Genomic DNA, 21,326 nt, shown 5'->3' with positions numbered 1-21,326 from the left:
CCTTTGGATGCTTGTGGGTTCTGAGATGTCCCAAGCTGAGTCATACCTGGATCATGGCAAGGTATATTTTCTGCAACCTTTTTTTCCAGGGAGAACTTTCAGAAAAATCCTGGTCTGGTCATGCCTTAGGCACCAAGGTTTCCAGGTTCAATTCCTAGCAGAAGTGAGAGTTTAGTAGTTGTGCTCTGGTAAAACAAATAAACAAAAACAAACAAACAAACAAAAAAGAGAACAAACAAAGCAACAGCAAACTTTAGGACCAGAGAAATAGCTTGCTTGAATAATTACACCTGTGTGGTGTGTATGAGCCAGGTTCAAGCCCGGTTCCCACCACATTGAAAGATGTTTCTGTGCTTTAGCTCCTCTCCCCTCCCCCCTCCCCTCCCCTCCCCTCCCCTTCCCTCCCCTCCCCTCTCCCTTGCCGTCCCCTGCTCACCTTCCTTGCCTTCTCATCTCATCTTCTCCCCCCCCCATCTAAAAGATTAACAGAAGAAAATGCTGATCTAGCAAACTAGACAGTCTGATTATGGAGAGATGTACCCCTATCTCTGTAGGGTTTGGGGGAGGCTGGGTGTCAGGAATTTGGAGGCTGTTTTTGGGTGAGTGAGAGTTGAGGAGTCTCCTCTGTCGGGCTGCGTCTCCTCTGTCGGGGAGAGAGAAGGGATTAGAGCGGAGAGGGAACACAAATCTTTATTCATGCGGACACCTCAGAGTTGGGTGAGAGCACAGCGGTTCAGGCCACGTGGAGCTAGCAAAATGGCCACCTCCTGCTACGCACAGCTACCCTTCTCTGCTTCCGGTTGCTGAGGTGAAAAGGGGCAAAAAGAGAGAGAGGGGCAGAAGCAGAAGGGCTTTTATGGGAGAAATTCCGGAAGTGACAAGTCGGGACAGGATTGGCTAGGAAACAAGGCACTCTGGGAATAGGGTTTCTCGTGGGAATGGACAATACCCTGAGGGGACAACATGGTGGAACAAGGCACTCCGGGAATAGAATTTCAGCTCTGCAGGAATTGACAATACCCTGAGGGGACAACATGGTGGATGTGACCGCATCTGCACAATTTCCCAACACTCCTCTGTGGACAGACCTTGACCTTGGACTTAGCTTCTGAGACCCGGGAACCCACCCTTGCCCATTTCCCCTTTCTCTCATCACATTTAGTTTTTCTGGTAACCTGCTACCATCAGACCAGCCTCCTCATCACATTTAAAGATGGGGAGATGTCAGAGTTCAAGTAGCCCCCACTGGTCCAGGCCAGGCGCCTGTCTCCCTGCTGAACCGCTCATGGTTAGGGCGGCATGTCAGCACCTGGAAGCACGGCTTCTGCTGGGTGGGGGCTTCCCAGCAGCCTGTGAGAGGTGTGTCTACCATCCTGAGACTGGCGTCAAGCTCAGAAGGGATCAGAAGCGTTCTGGAGGTCACTCAGCAGTCAGCTGTGAATCCATGCTCAGATTCAGGATCCCCCAATCCCCGTCCAGGATGAGACTGAGGCTCCTGGCCATCCCCCTTCTCCAGGATCCTCGTGGTTCTAGTGGAATTCCAGCTCCACTGGCCTGCACTTCCCCTAGTGACTAGCAGATGGCGATAGAGGCCCAAAGACGAGACGGGAGTGTTGATGGGGCTTCTTGTAGGCAAAAGCTTTTTCTTCACCAATGTGCCCCCCCCCCCCCCCCCGCAACAACCTAGTTGTTTCACATGGGTACCGTACCCTCAACCCCCAAGGCACCCGGGGAAACAGGCAGAAGCTCTGGAGAGGCTCCAACTTGAGTCCATCTCTGACACTGCCCTGCAGTTCCTACTTACTATTCCAAAGTGTGGAGGGGGGGCTGAGTCAGGACCCCAAAGTCCAAACCCCATTTTATAACTATTTCAATTCCTCTATCTCAGCAGCTGCCCCGCTCCTGGGCTCCCTTTCTTAGCTGCAGAGATGGGCAAAGAGAAGGGTCTGGCAGGGACAACAGCTGTGGAAGACCTGAAGCCCACAGCGGAGGTGGGTGGGGGTTAGTGGAGCTGGCCCACCGGACACCCCTCTGTATTACCAGCAATACCTCCACCCCCACCGGATAATCCCCTCCTGAGGCTGCTACTCAGGAGTTACTATTTTTTTGTATTTATTTATTTTCCCTTTTGTTGCCCTTGCTGTTTAACATTGTTGTTGTTATTGATGTCGTTGTTGTTGGATAGGACAGAGAGAAATGGAGAGAGTAGGGGAAGACAGAGAGGGGGAGAGAAAGACAGACACCTGCAGACCTGCTTCACCGCTTGTAAAGCGACTCCCCTGCAGGTGGGGAGCCAGGGGCTTGAACCGGGATCCTTAGCTGGTCCTATGTGCGCTGCGCCACTGCCTGACTCCCATAGGAGTTATTTTTAAAACCTCATTTTCGGAAAGTGGAAGAGAAAAACCTCTTTCTTTTGCTTTTTTCATCCCCTGTAGATTAAATAAGGAATGATGGGGGGGGGGGGAGAGATGTGAAGGACCTAGAAAGTTTTGCAAGACAAAGCAGTTCCTTGAGGTCTACTGAGGGCTTGCTGTTGATTCCAGCCACTTCCCCCTCCCCCACCAGTTTTGTGGCTCCCAAGAACAGGGCCCCTGATTGGGCAGCCTCTACCTCATATGGGCATGTGTGGGTGCCCATTTTGTACTGAAATATTACCAACATTACCAGAGGGGCTTACCAAAAGCCTTAGCTAGGGGTCAAGGTTTAATGGGAGTTTTAGAGCTGGGGACTGAGGGGTGAACAGCCTGGCCAGGGCCATCAGAAGCTGTCGTCTGAGCCACAGAGCACAGGTAGGCACATGGTAGATTAGAGAGAGCTTGGGGCGCAGGGGTCTGGCCCCAGAGACCCAGCCCTGGACTTGGGGGTACTCCTGCCACCACCCCTTACAGAGGCTGTAACTCTCTGATCCAGAGAGAGAGAGAACCAACTAGAAGGGGCTGGAATCCCACCCTGCAACTTGAACCTGGACTGGTAGCACCTGGTGTCTTATTTATTTATTTATTTATTTATTTATTTATTTTGCCTCCAGGGTTACTACTGGGGCTTGGTGCCTGCACTATGAATCCACTGCTCCTGGAGGCTATTTTTTCCCTTTAGTTGCTCTTGTTGTTATTATTATTGCTATTGCTGTCATTGTTGTTGTACAGGACAGAGAGAAATGGAGAGAGGAGGGGAAGACAGAGAGGGGGAGAGAAAGACAGACACCTGCAGACCTGCTTCACTGCCTGTGAAATGACCCCCCTGCAGGTGGGGAGCCGGAGGCTCAAACAGGGATCCTTATGCTGGTCCTTGCGCTTTGTGCCATGTGCGCTTAACCTGCTGTGCTACCACCTATCCCCTCTTAGCCCTATTTTACAGATGGGGAAACTGAGGCTGAGGAAAGAAATGTGGTTTGCTTCCTCTCCCCGGCCTCCCTTCATGGTTTTTTCCTCTGTCTCTTTTCTGAGGGTAGGGCCTGTGGGTCTGGCTTATGGACTGTGAGGAATGCCACTGAGGGACCCTTTATCTCCTTGCGGCAGTCCGTGGGGATGTGTAACACACAGCGCTGTGTGTGTGCAGCTGTCCAGCACCATGGACGTTAGTCCACATGGACAGGCCAGCGTAAGGACGCATGTGCAGGGACCTGGGTCTCATGGAGCTTCCTGAGGTATCTCTGGCCACAGGAATTCCCTTGCAGGGTGACAGTGTTGGGGAGCCCTGCTGCCCCAGCAGTGCCACCAGGGCTCACTGGGTCCTGAGTTGCCGGGAGGGCAGGTGACCCTGAGGAGGTCCCTAGCCTCCAGCTGCCTCAGTGGTCGAGGCTGAGCGAGGCTTCCTCCCTCCTCTGTCATGCACTGCTTCCTGCCTGTGCTTAGACCTTCATCCATTGGGGAGCCCAAATCCTCCTTCCTGGTTCTCAGTGGCCAGGGCCCACATTCTGGAGGTGGGGGCCAAGCTGGGGCTACCTGCCGCCCTCATGAGAGTGTCAGCTGGAGGTGTGACTCCAGAAAGTGTCCTTGGGGTGCATGGACTGCATGGGGTACTGTATTAGAACACCCTCAGAGGGAGGTCTGTGGTTTAGACACACAGTTGGGGTGTGCGTGGTCCCAGCCTGTTCTTGCCCACTTAGGGGGCTGCAGAGGGATCCTTTATATGTCCAAGGTGCTGAGGTGGGGCTGCGGGCTGCCCTCCTGGACTCTGGGAGTGCCTCAGTGGGGCTACTGTGGCCAGGCATGGGCAGGCTGTCACAGCCTCCACTGTCTGGTGAGGGTATGGACACCACAGCCGACCTGAGGAGGACAAAGGGGCTGAGTAGTCTGGAGAGTTGGCGGGGACAGGCCCAGGGACCTCTAGGGTCAGGGTGGGACTGTGCTGGTTCCTGAGCAGGGCCAGGTGAGTTGCAGGTGTGTGTGTGCACACATGCGTGCAGGCAGTGCTCCTCCCCATGGACACTCCACCCAACTCCAGCATGCTTTCAAGCAAGACCCCTTTATTTATTTTTATTTTTTTTATTAGTGATGAAAAATTACAAGATAACAGAGGTATAACTGCACATTCTCACCACCAGAGCTCTGGATCCCCAGTCCTTCCGCTGGAAGCTACAGCAGTTCTCCCAAGGTTGCAGATAAGGGTTAACTACTATTTCTACAACTCTCTGTCTGTATTCGTAGATATTTGTCCCTTTGTTTTTCTGTGGTTCCATCTTCTCTTCCTTCCCAAGTCACACCTACACCTATTACTCCATCCAAATGTCCCTCCTTTTTTCCTCTTCTCTCTCTGGGTCCTGATGGAGTTGGAGTTCAGAGCCCTCTGGGCATCTCCCCCTATCATTTCTCCCCCACTGGGAGTATGGATCAAAATTATTTTGGGGGGTGCAGAGGGTGAGAGTTCTGGCTTCTATAGTTGCTTCTCTGCTGGACATGGGCGCTGGCAGATTGATCCATCCGATTGATCTATCAGTAAGGCCCCTTTAAATGCAAGGTTCTTCCTACCCTGCCCCAGGCCCCTGTCTCCTGGCAACAAGGTAAACAAGCCTGACCCCAAGTAGCTGACATGGCGTCCCCCAGCTCTGGAGACCCTAGCCCTGCAGGCCTGCCCCCTCCTCCCACAGCCACTCCAGGTGACACAGTAGGGGGAGGGAGAAGAGGGGTCCCTGCAACATCTGGGGCCTGAGAATGTGGGAGAGGAAGCAGCTGCATGCCCTTCCTCCTGGGGTGCCAGGGCCACAGGGCTGGGCTTGGAGGGGAGGGCAAGGCGGAGAGAGGAAGTGGGTGTGGACCCACTTAACAGCCCTTTCCTTCTGGTCTCCCAGGGGACTCCATGTTCTGCAATCCAGGAATCCCTGAATCTGGAGGTGGGTCTGCATTCCTCAGGGTCCCTTTCAGGTCACGCCCTTTGTCCTTACTGGGAGGGCGGCACTCACCCACCCTGACACCCAACAGTCATTCCCTTCCTGATTTGAATTTCGGTGGACCCTGAACCTCCCTCCATCTCTGTTGTCATCTCAAGTAACTCAGTCCCTGTCCTCATTCTTCAGTTCCCTAGACTCCTCTCCAAGTATCTCCCCCCACCAGTTCCCACCCTAAGCCAGCCACCCCTCATGATGCCCTTGAACATGTCAGGATCCCAACAGCAGCCTGTCCTTGAACCCTGTCTCAGAGCCTTGCCAGGCTCAGGCCCTTAGAGCAGAACTCCAGCACTCTTTGGGAGGGTGGACAGCACTTCTGGCAAGTTCTGCCACCTCCCACCTGACCCACCTCTCCTCTCCTCCCTTCCTTTCCTCCCTCCCTCCTTAGCTCTACCACTCAGTATCATTCTTCCATACAGTCCCTCCCCCTGTCTGGTTATATCAGCCTGGGAACACCCCAGAGCTGGGGAGAGATCCTACCATGCCAATGCCAGCCTCAACCAACTTGCATCTGCAGGAACCTGGAATGCGGGTGCCCTTCACTCCTTTGTCCTCTCACCCTCTCCCAACCACAGTTCTGTCTCTCCTCTCCCTCCTCACCCCCTTGCTGGCCTTGCTACCTTTTAAAAAATTTTTATATTTATTTTCCCTTTTGTTGCCCTTGTTGTTTTATTCTTGTTGTTATTGATGTTGTTGTTGTTGGACAGAACAGAGAGAAATGGAGAGAGGAGGGGAAGACAGAGAGGGAGAAAGAAAGACACCTGCAGACCTGCTTCACAGCCTGTGAAGTGACTCCCCTGCAGGCAGGGAGCCGGGGAACCAGGATCCTTACGCCAGTCCTTGCGCTTAACCCACTGAGCTACCACCTGACTCCCCCCGACTTGCTCCCTTTTTAAACAACCAACAAAAGTCATGTCAATGAAGAGGACTCCTTTGGGTGGGCTCTGGGCATCGTGGCACAGGCCTCCTACAACTGCAGCCAGAGTCCCCCTCTGCTACCCCTGCCTGTGTGCTGCATGACCTGCTCTAAGCAAGGCTGACTCTCTGCTGGCCAGTCCCTCCCCTGCTCTGTCCCGTGGTTCATGCTCCAGCGTCATTCCTTCCTCTGCTAGCCCTCTCCATCACCATAAAAGCATGCTGCTATTCATCCTGTCTCTTGACCTCACTGCCCGGGTCTCCGCTCTCCATTTACTGCAAAGTTCTTGGCTCCCAGGCATCTCCTCCCACTTGCTCTTGAATACACTTGAGCCAGCACCCCCAACCCCTTTCTGGTGCTTCACCTAAGTTGCTCTGGTCAAGGTCATGGGTAACCTCCATGTAGCCAAACCTGGGCTCACTTCTCGGGTCTCCTCCGGCGTGAGACTCAGCAGCTTAGGCTCAGGATCTCCGTCCTCAGTTGGTGTGCTTTACCTCCACTGGTCACTGCCAGTCTGGGGAGCCAGCAGCCCCAAGCTGGCTTCTTGAATCTCCTCTCTGTTTCCATACTTTTGGGAATCTCATGCAGTTCTGTGGCCTTAACTGTTATCTCCTGGGTATCTATCTCTGGCCTTGAGCCCAAACTCCGAGCCCACACACTGCACACTTTTCAAAGGCACCTACCCACCTGCCCAAATTTCCTCCCCACCCATCCTTTCTCGGCCACTCAGAAAATGCAAACTCCTTGCTTCTAGGTCAAAACCCTCAGCATCTGTCCTCTTTCTCTAAGCCTCTATCACCCTTCAAAAGGCACAACACTCACCACAGTGGGCCAAAAGGCCTGCAGTGTGGGGGCTGGGTGGTAGTACAGCAGGTTAAGCACACATGGTGTGAAGCACAAGGACTGGAGTAAGGATCCGGGTTTGATCCCCCAGCTCCTCACCTACAGGGGAGTCGCTTTACAAGTGGTGAAGCAGGTCTGCAGGTGTCTGTCTTTCTCTCCCCCTCTCTGTCTTCCCCTCCTCTCTGTCCTACCCAACAACAAATAAAGCAACAACAACAAGAATAACAACAACAGTGGCAACAACAGGGAAAAAATAGCCTTCAGGAGTGGTGGATTTATAGTGCAGGCACCGAGCCCCAGCAATAACCCTGGAAGAAAAAAAAAAAAAGCCTGTAGTGTCTGGCAGTATATTGATCACCAAGTAGCCCTTGAACAGAAAGCCCTGGGTGGGGGTTCTGCAGCCTCTGACTGGAACACACATGGCTGGAATCTGGGCACTGGGCTCATCTACAGACAGTGGCCATGTGCCCCCCACCTCACCCCATCAGCAAATCCTGTTGTGTCCATCTTCAAGACATATTCAGAAGCAAGCATTTCTTTTTTAATGTAGTTTTTATTGATTCACTATGTATTTGATAGAGACATACATTAAGGAGGGAGGGGGTTAAAGAGGGAGAGAGAGACACACACCTGCAGCTCTGCTTCACTGCTTATGATGCTTTCCTCCTGCAAGTGGGGACCAGGGACTTGAACCTGCATCCTTGCATACTGCCTGAGCCTTGAGATTAGTCCTTTAAAAGAAAGTCAGCTAGCACGCTCTTGGTCTGTGTCCCAGGAGCCTCTTCTTTTCCCTCCAGCATCTCCAACCCCAATACTTGCTTCTCCAAAGGTCTCCCCTTATTGCAATCAACGGCAAAACCTCTCAGCCTTCCTCTCACTGTCCTTCTCCTTCTGTTGATATTGATGGTGAGACCAGGCCAGTGTTGGCCAGTGGCTCCAGTCTCCTAGTGGCCTTCTGGGAGGGGGTGTCCTGAGTTGGATGGGCAGCCAGGGCTAGCAGTCCCATGCTGCCACTGGCTGGGTCTGGAGTTGTGTGTGGTACCAGGTGGGCAGGGCTGGCCGGTGACTCCAGGCTCACCACCTGACACTGGCTGAGTGGTTGAGTTAAGGAAGTCCTTTCCAGAGAGCTTTGCAGGGTCTCAAGGTGGCCTCAGATTTTTAAATATCTTTTTAAAAAATATTTATTTTTATTTTCCCTTTTGTTGTCCTTGTTTTGATTTTTTTCCTCCTCCAGGGTTATTGCTGGGCTCAGTGCCTGCACCATGAATCCACCGCTCCTGGAGGCCATTTTTTTCCCCCTTTTGTTGTCCTTGTTGTAGCTTCCTTGTGGTTATTATTATTGCCCTTGTTGATGCAATTCGTTGTTGGATAGGACAGAGAGAAATGGAAAGAGGAGGGGAAGACAGAGGGGGAGAGAAAGATAGACACCTGCAGACCTGCTTCACCGCCTGTGAAGCGACTCCCCTGCAGGTGGGGAGCCGGGGGCTCGAACCGGGATCTTTACGCCGGTCCCTGCGCTTTGCGCCACATGCGCTTAACCCGCTGCGCCACATGCGCTTAACCCGCTGCGCCACCGCCCGACCCCCTCCTTGTTCTTTTTTTTATTGTTGTTGTAGTTATGTTGTTATCGATGTTAGATAGGACAGAGAGAAATGGAGAGAGGACGGGGGATAGAGAGGAGAGAGAGACACCTGCAGACCTGCTTCCCCGCCTGTGAATTGACTCCTCTGCAGATGGGGAGCGGGGGCCCTTGAACCGGGATGCTGATGCCGGTCCTTGTGCTTTGCCCCACATGCACTTAACCCGCTGCGCTACCGCCCGACTCCCTAATCTCTCTCTTTTTTTTGATAGAGACAGAGAGAAATTGAGAGCGGAAGGGGAGATAGAGAGGGAGAACAGAGAGACACCTACAGCACTGCTTCACCACTTGTAAAGCTTCCCCCTGCAGGTGGGAACCAGGGGCTTGAACACGGGGTTTTGCACACTGTAATATGAGTGCTTAACCATGTGTGCCACCGATTGGCCCCCAGATGTTTCCCCCTTAAATCTTTTAAAATTTATTATTGGATAGAGATAGATAAATTTTGAGAGGAGGGTGAGATAGAAAGGGAAAGAGATAGTCACCTGCAGCCCTGCTTCACCACTTGTGAAGCTTCCCCTCTCCCCACCCCCCGCAAGTGGGGTACAGGGGGCTTGAACGCACAGTCTTTGCGCACTGTGATGCATGCGCTTAGCCAGGTGCGCCACCTGGGCTCAGATTACGCCCACTTTTGAGAAGGGGCGCAGGTGCTGGTCACCTGGCTGGTGACCACCGTGGACACCCGTGGTCACCGGTGAACTGCCCGCACCCCAGGACCTGGACCGTGTCCCCTGGGTCCTGCAGCCCCCAAGGAGCCTCCTTTCCCGGACATCTACGGCGGGGACGCGCAGCTGTGGGAGGCGCACTTCCGCGGCATCGGGCGCGCCTACCGCGCGCTGGGCAAGGAGGACGACTTCGCCATCCGCGTGCTCACGGAGGACTTTACGCTGCCCTACCCGTTCGCCTGGCCGCCTGGCCCCGAGCCCGCGCACGGGCCGCTCTTCTACGACCCGCACGACCGCACGGGCTTCGACTTCCTGCTGCGGGGCCCGGGCGCACCGCCCCCCGCGCTGCTGCGGCCCCTGCACGCCACGGCGCAGGCCGCCCTCCGCAGGCGGCGCCTGGAGCAGCTGGCGCTCAGCTACGCGGGCGCCGCCCAGCGTCCCGGCCTGGTCCTGCTCGCCCCCGGCCCCGCAGCCCCGCCCGCCTTCCCGGGGGCTCCCGGGCCCGAGGTCCCCGCGCAGCTGCCTTCGCCCGCGGGCGCCCCCAGGCTGGGCTAGGGACTGAATAAAGATCCTCTCTGCTTCCCAGCCCCGAGGCTCTGGGCCTGATGCTTCCACCTGTACTGACGGCGGCTCAGTTGCGCCCCGGGGGCCGGGCAAAGACCTGGGTCCACCTCCCACCTCTTATACCTGCTCTAACTAACCACCTGAGGCTAAAAGGGTCAGGGGATGAAGGCATGAACGAGGCAATGACAATGGGACATCTGGCAAGTCCCCAGAGGGTGCGGAGAGCAGAGAACTTGGATGGGGGTGGGTCCTGATCCCAGCTGTGACCCTGGGCCAGATTTGGTCAGTGGTGATACAGGAATACTTCTCTTTCTCCTCTTCCTCCTTCCTTTTCTTTTCCTTCATTTCCTCCTCCTTTTCACCCCCTTTCCCAATCAGGTTTATTTCTGGGTTGGGTGCCTGCATAACTCCAAGTAACTCTCTCTCTCCCGTCCTTCCTTCCTTTTGTTCTTTCTTTTTTCTCTCTCCCTTCCTTCCTTTCTTGTTTTGCTAGAAAGCGAGAGAGAGAGAGAGAGAGAGAGAGAGAGAGAGAGAGGTGTGACACCTGCAGCACTATTCTGCCACTTGTGAAGCTTTTTCCTTGCAGGTAGGGAGACCAGAGGCTTGAACCTGGGTCCACATGCATGAAATGTGTGCGCACTACTGGGTATGCCACCTCCTCCTGGTCCCTAGGTGGGACTTGAATGGGTAGCGAATCAGAGTGAAATGGATGTGGCAGTGGGACAGGCGGACCAGTCTGAACAGTGAGGGCAGCTGCAGTGGGTGCTGGCTCTCCACCCACCCACTCACAATGTCTGCCTGCTGGGACCCTGGTCTTGTTCCATGAACCAGGACCCAGATGTCCTGGCTTCTTTAAGCAGCAGCTGGGATGGGGCACTTCTGTGTGTCAAGGCCAAATACAGCAGCCTCCCCATTGCCCATGTAAGACAGAGTAGAGGGAGAGGTGGCAGGATTGGAAGAGGAGTGCAGAGTGAAAGGTGGGGAAGGAGAGGGGATGGGCTGGGAAGAAGCACCAAGGCAGGGAATGCCACGCTGCATATAGCCCTGGATGCTGCTGGCCATGGAGAGAAGGGTTGTCTTCTCCCCGGCCCCTCCCTCTGCCCTGCCTGTGCTTGGCAGTAGAATCCACTGTGTCTGGAACTGTCTGTCCTGCAGCTCCCCACTGGGGTTCTTTTTCTTGTACAGCTGACAAGCCCTGGCTGTCTCTTTGGGCATTCATGACTCTGTGGCCGCCTCCTCGGGCTCAAGGACCAGGCTGCTTGTCTTAGGAGGTTTGGATTCCAGGTGTGCAGAGAGAGGCAGGTGTACTGGAAGAGCGGGTTCCCAGTCCAATGTAGATCGAATCACAACTTCTCTCAATTCTAATCAGGGAGCTATTTATAGCTTCGTAGCTGTGGGCAGCAACGGCTTTGCTACAGCCTTGGGTGGCTGGAAAACCAGCATGAGGAACTGCTCACTTTTTGGAAAGGGGTAGGAGGTCCCCAAGGTCTAGAAAAGGGGCCTTCTGCCTCCCTCTCCCTCTGTCAACCCTGCAGAACCCTTAGCCCTTACCCCAGACTCCTTCCCACCTGCACCCTCCTCTGCTCTCTTGAGAGAGATTGCTACATGGGAAAGTCTGTGCCTGAAGCTGCTGGGGCCACAGCAGTGATGGCAGTAGGTTTGCTGTCTCCTATGTGCAGCATGCATTCACTCATCCTCTGTGCAGTCCCTAAGCATGGAGTTAAGTGCAGGTGACTTACTGGAGAGGGGAGACTCGGATACACAGGCAGAAGGACGAGGGAGTGAGACCAAGAAGAGAAGGGAGCCAGTAATGGGTGTGACAAACAGCGACTGGAGTTCCCACTGAGTGAGCACCCTCCACCCCAGGGTCAGGAAGCCAGGCACTTTCTCGTGGTGATCTTGACCTCTGAGGGTGTCCAGGCCTGGCGGTTCACCTCATGCAGTGTGAACCTGAATATGGAACTCACTTCTCCCCAGAGCAACACACATGGAGAGGAACTGCTCAGAAAGTCTGCCAATTAGGCAGAATGATTTTATGATTGTAGAGTATATTAATAAGAATTTGGAGTGTGTGGTATTTTATTTTATTTTTATTTATTTATTTATTTTATTTAAGAAAGGATAAATTAACAAATCCATAGGGTAGGAGGGGTACAACTCCACACAATTCCCACCACCCAATCTCCATATCCCACCCCCTCCCCTGATAGCTTTCCCATTCTCTATCCCTCTGGGAGCATGGACCCAGGGTCGTTGTGGGTTGCAGAAGGTGGAAGGTCTGGCTTCTGTAATTGCTTCCCCGCTGAACATGGGCATTGACTGGTTGGTCCATACTCCCAGTCTGCCTCTCTCTTTCCCTTGTAGGGTGGGGCTCTGGGGAAGCGGAGCTCCAGGACACATTAGTGGGGTCTTCAGTCTAGGGAAGCCTGGCCAGCATCCTGATGACATCTGGAACCTGACATCTGGAACCTGGTGACTGAAAAGAGAGTTAACATACAAAGCCAAATAAATTGTTGAGCAATCATGGACCCAAAGCTTGGAATAGTGGAGAGGAAGTGTTAGGGGGGTACTCATACTCACTGCAAACTCTAGTGTACTTCTGCTTTCAGGTATATATTTTGCAGTAGTTTATGGATATGTGTGAACATATGCTCTCTCTCACAGAAACTGGTGTATATCTAGGTTTTGGGACTTTGTTAGAAAGTGAACCACCTGAGATGAAATTAGAGTATACTATGAAAGGAAAGGTCTCGCCCGAGTAATGAAGCTGAAGGGTTGTCATTCCACACGTGAAGTCTCTGGACACAGTCTGAGCTGAAGCATGTTGAGGTGATAATTGTTGTGTTGATTAGGTTGCGATCTGCAGATGCAATATTATTTGATATGGATTGGGAGAGGCATACGGGAAAGTGGGCCCTATCCAAAGGTTCCAGGACTGGGGGAAGTAGAGGCTCTATAGTGGAGATGTGAGGCTCCTGCTGTCTTAGGGTTCAAAAAGACAATAGATAGTTAATGTTATCATCACATTATTTGGTAATTGGGTTAACTTTGAGAAGTCCTTTTGTTAGGGTTTGCTGTACAGTACCCAGTATCTTGTATATAGCTGTGCTATTGGTTGCTCTGGCTTATGGTGGTGCAGGGGATTGAACCTGGGACTTTGGAGCCTCAGGCACAAGTGTCTCTTTGCATAACCATTATGCTATCTACCCCCTTTGTGTGGTATTTTTTATTATTTTTATTTTTTAATCTTTATTCATTTTAAATAGAGACAGAGAGAAATTGTGAGGGAAGGGGGGACAGAGAGGGAGAGAGACAGAGAGACACCTGCAGCTCTGCTTCACCATTCTTGAAGCTTCCCCGTGCAGGTGGGGACTGGGGGCTCAAATCCGGGTCCTCGCACACTGTAATGTGAGCGCTCAACCAGGTGTGCCACCACTCAGCTCCCCGTGTGGTATTTTTAAAAACAGAATCTCTCATCTCCCGTTTTTATTGTGTGTATATGTGAGAGTTAGAAGAAGGAGGAGGAGGAGGAAGAGAGGAGAAGGAGAGGAGAGACAGAAATACTGGAATACCATTACAGCATATATCGAACCGAAGGTTGAATCCAGGGCCTCACATCTACAAAGTAAGCTACTTTCCTGACTCAGAAACTATTTATTTTTCATCACCAGAGATTGACTACTCTGGGCTGACTTTTTCTGATAGAAGAAGAGAGAAGAGGGAAAGAGGGAAAGATACTATAGTACCAAGGCTTCCTCCAGTGTGCTAGGTGGCAGGCTTGAACCTGGGTCATGTGAACAACAATAACAACAACAGCTACACAGGTGCACTATGCAGGTGAGCACCTTTGCTGGTCCCAGAAGCTTTTAATGTAGCTTTTGAAAGTATTCATGTATGAAAAGTTGAAAAGAAATGTACTAGCCCTTTATTAACTCTTGCTTGAGAAAATGTTCTGGGTGGTAGGGAGAAACCGGCAGAGAGAACACACAGTTGAGTGAGCAGCAGGACACGGCAGTAGGCGTTGTCAAGAAAATGTACAGGACAAACTGTCCAGCAGGGTAGTCAGGAAGGGCTTTCCAGAGGAGGCAATGTTTATTATTTTTTTTTAATTTATGAAAAGGAAACGCTGATAAAAACACAGGATAAGAGGGGTACAACTCCACACAATCCCCAACACCAGAGCTCCATATCCCATCCCCTCCCTTGATAGCTCTCCTATTCTTTATCCCTCTGGGAGTATGGAACCAAGGTCATTATGGGCTGCAGAAAGTGGAAGGTCTGGTTTCTGTAATTCCTTCCTTGTTGAACCTAGGCGCTGACAGGTTGACCCATATTCCCAGCCTGTCTCTCTCTTTCCCTAGTAGGGCAGGATTCTGGGGAAGCAGGGCTCCAGGACACATTGGTGGGGTCATCTGCCCAGGGAAGTCTGGTTGGCATCACGGTAGCATCTGGAACCTGGTGGCTGAAGAAAGAGTTAACATATAGAAGCAAAAAAAATGTTGACTAATCATGAGCCTAAAGGCTGAAATAGTTCATCTGAAGAGTTGGGGGCGGGGGTCTTTGTATAGAATGGAAGAAGCAGGAAATAAACCAGGCTTCAGGTAAGGCTTAATCCAGGGGCATATGGTTGAATAAGTGAGAAATCTGCGTTAGTTGGCTTAAGCCCCATGCTTCCTTGTGGCCCTGTAGCCACTGCCTACATCAAAAAGCTCATGAACTGGGAGTCAGAAGACATGAAGCACTGGGGGACTGGGGGACTCTGTCTCCTATGTGAGAGCACAGGGCAGTCCTTTACCTGAAAAGGCGAACTTCATGTTTCTTCCAGCTCACAGGTAGAGAGCCCTTTTTTTTATTTGCTTTGGCTGACAGGATGATCAGGGCATATCCATGCCTGGTTGCTCTAACTTTCCCCAGCAGGATCTTGGGGGGGTGTGTGGGGGGCAATTTGCCTGTTCCCTCTAGAAGCCTTGTCATCTTCTCTGATGACTATTAGGCAGAATTATTTTACGATTGTTGAGTATATTAATAAGAATTTTGCCTTTCACATTTTAGGATGCTGGCACTAGTGTCGACAAAGAATATAGGATTATTTTGGGAAATCAAGAGGACAACAGAAGTCCTTGTTGAAGTTGTATATTCCCAATCTGATAACACCCAGCCCTGCCTCTTTCCTCCTCTGGAGTTCCCAGGAGGGTCCTCCATCTCCTCAGCATAAACCCTGGTGGTCTGGGCGGGAACACTGAGTGCTGAGTCTGGTGCTGACCACTGGCACTAGTGGGACTGAGGGCATCATTGGGTTGTCCAAGTTCCACTTGAGCACCAAGTGAGGGGTGGCGGTGCACCTGGCTGATGCTCAAGGATGTGGGTTCAAGTCTCTGGTTCCCACCTGCAGGGGGAAAGCTTTGTGAGTGTTGAAGCAGTGCTGCAGATGTCTCTCTGTTTCTCACCCTCTCTGTCTTCCCCCTTCCCCTCAATATCAGGTTGTCTCTATCCAATACATAAAGATTAAAAAAGATATATATATATATATTAAAAATACCAGGTCTGTGAAACACTGACTGACCCGGCAGCCTTCACTAGCATGAACTCTAGGACCACACTTCCCATAACCCCACAGGAGACAATAGCTACTTGCAGAAGGATTGTCCACCCTCCTTGTGGTGGCATTCACTTGTCCCCTTGTCCTATCCCAGGTGGATACTCAGTCCAGGGTCCTGCTTTCCCCCTAGTGCTGAGGTCACCTGCTCTGTGTCCCACCCACCTCCAAGTACACCTTCATTCTCCTTCTTCTGCGGGGGGGGGGGGGGTCCCTGTTGAGTCCGGAGCTACTGGAGTTCTCTTGGGCAGTGGTCAGTGGTCAGTACTCAGTTAACATGTCCTGTGTGTGGTTCAGGACTGAACTTTGCTGAACAGACGCAATCAGGCATCCTGGGGGTTCTCTTCCTTCCTGGATGCAGGCAGGAATCTGGACATCAGCCCTTGAGACCAGGATCTTGACTTCACAGCCTGGGAGGCCAGGGGCCATCACATCCTTCCACATGCAGAGGAGACAGCTAGCTCCCTGTTTGATTCCTGGGCTGCAGATAACAGGGGTCAGGGTGTCCCCCTGCATCCCCCAGTTTTCTCGGGAGCAGACTCTGAGGAGCAGCAAGGCTGTTTAATTAATTGCAATTACAATCTTCAAAGGAAGCTGAGAGTTGAAAGTTGTTCCTAATTACTGTGTTATGATGTCGGCCGGCTCCCCAAATTGATTGTGTTAGAATTTCCGATGGAGGATTAATTGAGTTGCTGCGAGGACCCACTTGGTGCCCCTCCCCTTTAGATAAAGCCTGCTCAGCTTGGAAAATGTGCAGGGCTGGAATGACAATGAGGGCTGGGGGTGGGTGGAGGCTGGTGGCTGCTGGCAAGAGGGAGAGTTCAGTGCCAAGGTCAAGACTGGGGCTGTGGGGTCTGACTGACAGCCGAGGCACGCGCTGGCCGGGTGGGCTCTGTGTGGTCACTAGTACAGGCCCTCAAGTGTTTCCTATCTCTGCTTGGTGGGCAGTTCCCCTGCCCCAGGCATTTGGGGTGCACAGGGTCTGGTGACTTCTGTGGTCAGGAAGCCTTAGGCATCATGGCATCTGTCATGTCTGGACTAGAGCATTTATTGCCTACGCTGACTCTTTGGAGTCCTTTTTCCCTCTGCCTGGTGACGGGCTGTGCTAGAGCCAGTGTCTCCTCCTCCATCCTGAGTCCTGGTTAGAGGTGTTAGAGTAGGTCACTGTGGAGCCAGAATGGCGGAGATCATGTGAGAAACCAAGATGGTGGCGATCTCTCTGAAGCAAGACCACCTACCAGTGATCTGCCACTGTCCCCAGTGGCCACCCCTCATTATCTGTGTTAATCACAAGGACTGAGCCAGCCCTACAAATATGAAATGATTAGTCACAGATGACGGGAGTGAGACTACCCCCAATTTTGGGGGGCATACTATTTTGTAAATAAGCCCCTTTGATTCTTTTTATGATAAAATTTCTTTTTTGTAACCATTTCTTTTTTAATTAATTAACTGGATAGAAACAGAGAAACTTAGAGGAAAGGGTGCTAGAGAGGGAGAGAGACAGAGAGACACTGGCAGCCCTGCTTCACCACCTGTAAAGCTTCCCCCTGCAGATGAGGACCTGGGCTTTGAACCTGGGTCTTCATGCACGATAATGTGTCTGCTCAATTTGGTGTACCACCACCCAACCCTCCATTTCATTTTTTCTAGATCTTTTCACTGTTATTGGCTAACAACAGAAGTTGAAAGAGAAAGGAGATATAGAGAGGAAGAGAGAAAGAGAGACATCTGCAGCCCTGCTTCGCTGCCTGTGAATCTTTCCCCCTGCAAGTGGGGAGCAGGGGCTTGAACCTTGGTCCCTGTGCATGGTAGTGTATGCACTCAACCAGGTGTGTCACTGCCCGGGCCCCCCTTACTATTGTTGTAGTTATTATTGTTGTTGTTGGATAGGACAGAGAGAAATGGAGAGAGGAGGGGAAGACAGAGAGGGGGAGAGAAAGAGAGACACCTGCAGACCTGTTTCACCGCTTGTGAAGTGACTCCCCTGCAGGTGGGGAGCTGGGGGCTTGAACCAGGATCCTTACGCTGGTCCTTGTGCTTTGCGCCACCTGCGCTTAACCTGCTGGGCTACCGCCTGACTCCCATGCCCGGGCCCTTCTAGTAAAACTATCTTACCTCACTGATGGTTCCTGTATACCCTGGCATTCTCACCTTTAGTTAAATCCTACCCAACTCCAGAAGTAAGAAGCTGGAAAGCCCAGAGGGGATTATCGTGAAGTACCCAGTAGTAGTGGGTATCATCTGCAGTGGGCCATCAACCATCACTGATCACACCCCCGAGACTGTGGGACTCCTGCAGCATTATCTATGAAGCTTTCGCGAAGGATGGAGGTGCCTGTGGGCTGAGTCAGATGAGAATAAGCTGGCCCCATGCCAATGCTCCTCGGGACATGTGCTAACTTGACTGTAAGAACTGCAGATGTCCCTGGCAGAGCCTTAACACTAGTGTGGCCACCTCCGAATATGAGTACCCCTTCAGCGCCAGGGCCTTCTGAGAGTGACCCCTCTGAGCACAGGCCCCTCCCTGCATGACTGCCCAGGTCATCCCCTCTGCAGTCAACCCTGACGCAGACACAGCTGGGCTGTGATTTTGGCCTTGTGTTTCCCTTTCTCCTCAGCATCCTTTCCCCACATGGAAACTGGAGGGCTGCGAGGACGGTGAGGGCTGTGAGGGATGAGAGAGATGAGGAGGGTGTGGCCACGTGTCTGTGGATGGCAGGTTCTGTGGGTCACAGTGTGGGTGAATGAGTGGCAATAAATGCTCTGGTTCAGCCTTGGGCTCCTTCCCTGGGGCCCATTTCCTCTAGTCCCTCGGCTGCCCTGAGAAGCCTCTGCTTCCTGGGGGTGGGGGGTGGTGGTGGGGGTCACCCTGCACCTGCTGATTTCAGACCCAGCTCAGCACTGAGCCCAGCAGGGAGTGAAGCTCAGGGGTCCCTACCCTCCATGTAGGCTGTGAGCACAAGGAGGTACATGCCAGCCTGGGGTGCTCAGAGGCTCAGAGGTACATGGCATCTTGGGGTGCTCAGAGGCTCAGAGGACACATCAGAGACCTGGGAAGGGGGAGACCCGAACAGAGCCCCTAGGGGAAGGAGGTTTGGGTATCATATGGGAGGTGGGGGACTCAAGGGGAGGAAAGGAAAGTGCACTGAGATGAGGCAAGAAGTGGAAATTCATGGGCCTTCCTCAGGATCAAGACTCAGTTGAAGGGACTGCTGATTGGTGGGTTTGGGGCAGAGAAATCATCTCATGAGTGCTTTGGAACATATCTTTATAATGGGAGAGAAGACAGTGTCACCCCCAAGGAAAAATCGAGTTTATTTATTTTAAATAAATTTATATTTATTAATTATAAATAAATTTATTTGTTGGGTAGAAATAAGAAGAAGTTGTGAGGGAAAGGGATATATATATATATATGGAGAGAGAGACAGAGAGACATCTGCAGCCCTGCTTCAACACTTGTGAAGCTTCCCCTATAGGTGGAGACCAGGGGCTCGAACCCAAGTCCTTGTGCACAATAATGTGAGTACTTAAACAGGTGTACCACTGCCTGCCCCCCAAATTGAGTTTAATTTTTTTCCTTCAGGGTTATCACTGGGGCTCGGTGCCTGCACTACATGTCCACTGCTCCTGTAGCCATTTTTTTTTATTATTATTATTTTTTTTTCTTGCATAGTACAGAAAGAAATTGAGAGAAGAAGGAGAGATAGGAAGGGAGAGAGAAAGAGAAACACCTGCAGTCTTGCTTCACTTCCCCTTTGCAGGTGGGGGCTCGGGGCTCAAACCCTAGTTCTTGTGCATGGTAATGTGTGTTTTATTGGTGTGCCATCACACAGTCCCTGGGGAAAATTTTTCTTTCTTTCTTTCTTTCTTTCTTTCTTTCTTTCTTTCTTTCTTTCTTTCTTTCTTTTTTTTTTTTGGAAGGTGGGATAAAGAACTTTCTCTGTGTGTGTATGCATGAAGCAGATTTACACTAGGGGTACACACACATGCACACCACTCTGGGGGACTAATGTTCCACGGAGAATATGGCTGAAAGGCTCCTTGGCCTGAGGGTACGGGTGGGGAAAAACACAGGAGGCGGAGCACTGGCCAGTAGGTCTAGAGGGATCATTTTGCGCTGTGGGTAGAACATGAGAGGCAGCTATGACTCTACTTACAGCTTCGGCACTACTGCAGGTGGGGTCAGCCTGGTGCCCTCCCCAGGGCACACTGAGACTTCAAGTGAAGATGGGCCCCAGGTGATTGAGTCATGTCAGGGGGGCCCTGGGCCTGAGTTGGAGTCAGGGAGTTTCCGTTTGTTGAGATGGGAGACTGAGGAAGGAGAAGGTCTGGGGAGTCTGGGTGCTCCTCAGGTTTGCAGCAGGCAGGCTTGGCTCAGGGAGGGCGGGGGAGCTCAGTGTGGGAGGAGGCCTTGTCTGGTGGTACCTGTGCTGTTTGAATGGTCAGAAGAAACGCACTTGGAGTCTGTGGGCTGGGCAGGCCCTTGGGCTGCTCATCTGTGAAATGGACATGTCCGCACCGGAGGCCAGCTCTTCTCTCAGGAGGCAGGACTGTCCTTGACAGGAGGCCTAGTTCTGGCCCCAGGGCTGGGCTGCTGCTGGTGAAGAGCTTTCCCATGGTCCCCTTCTTACTGAGTGCTAACGAGCCCTGAAATTAAATCAGGAAGAGCCCCTCAGGCATCTCTTCTCTCCCCACCAGGAATCTCAGCAACAAAGGGAGTCTGGGAAGGATGGTTGAGGACAAAAGGAAGGTTCTGCCCTGGAGAGTGGGGCCCTACATAGAGGCCTGCAGGGAGTTCTGATATTGAAGTGTCTCCTGGGAAAGGGAAGTGGCAGCAGGAGGCAGGGTGTGCCTGAAATAGGCCAGCCCCAGACCCTCCCTTGTTCCCAGTTGGGGAAACTGAGGCACCACACAGCGGTCATACAGGCAGTAGCCCAGCAGGCTCCAGGTGCCGATGTCTACCCTCCCAGTGCCTGCCTTGCATCAAGCTCCCTGACCTCTCGGAGTCCCGGTTTGCAGGTCTGTGAAGTGGGGTTACAGGCTCTCTTCCCACCGTTGCCAGTCTGGACTCAGCCCAGGGCCTCATTTAGACGCTACCCCCCACACATCAGAGGCTTGGGCTGGAGGCTGCAGGCACTCTGTCTGTGACTGGGGGTGTCGACTGAGGGCGGCCTCAGTCCTCTGACCCCAGCCCTGTCGTCAGCCATCAGTCATACTGCATCTCAGTAGATTCCCAGGGTGAGAGACCCGGAGAAAACACCACGGAGCCCCCACACCCCCACCCCATCCTTTAAATGTACATTTGTTCCAATCCATGAATCTGCGCCATGGCCCACCCCCTCCTCGGGCATAACTTCCTCCACTTCTGCTGCGAGATCTACATTAATCACGGCTAATTGCTAGCGGGAGCCGTTTATGTCAAGAGCCATTATTCCTGGGAATAAAGAGGAAAAAAAAGATGGTTCCTTTCAGGAAAAGCAGCTTTGCTGGGGAGGAACAAAGCCAGACTCAGTCCCCTGCGAGGTCCTGGTCCCCAGGTTGCCCTGGCCTACCTACTTCTGGTGGCTCCAAATGCCATGGGGCAATGCGGGGCCTCTGCTGAAATATTTGGGATGGGGGTGAGTGTACCCCATTATGCTCACACTTTTTTTTTTTCTGAAGTCTTGTGAGTTTCCTTGAAACCTAAGAGTTTTTTTTTTTTCCTTTTTTTT

General features: G+C 52.3%; 1 protein-coding gene and 1 long non-coding RNA gene across 2 annotated transcripts in view; one reads left to right on the top strand and one right to left on the bottom strand.

Annotated features, from left to right (window-relative positions):
* The window catches only part of LOC132539866 (uncharacterized), a 490,646-nt gene that overhangs the window by 451,957 nt on the left and 17,363 nt on the right, over window positions 1–21,326 (bottom strand). The window lies entirely within an intron of this gene.
* Window positions 5,032–10,004, top strand: C8H8orf90 (chromosome 8 C8orf90 homolog). The gene is made up of 2 exons (XM_060195751.1): window positions 5,032–5,098; window positions 9,499–10,004. The coding sequence occupies exons 1-2, from the start codon at window positions 5,032–5,034 to the stop codon at window positions 10,002–10,004; spliced, it is 573 nt and encodes a 190-aa protein (XP_060051734.1).

The sequence above is a fragment of the Erinaceus europaeus genome, chromosome 8 (assembly GCF_950295315.1).
Source record: "Erinaceus europaeus chromosome 8, mEriEur2.1, whole genome shotgun sequence".
In the NCBI taxonomy this organism is placed as follows: Eukaryota; Metazoa; Chordata; class Mammalia; order Eulipotyphla; family Erinaceidae; genus Erinaceus; species Erinaceus europaeus.
This window is presented reverse-complemented; position numbering and strand designations above follow the sequence as displayed.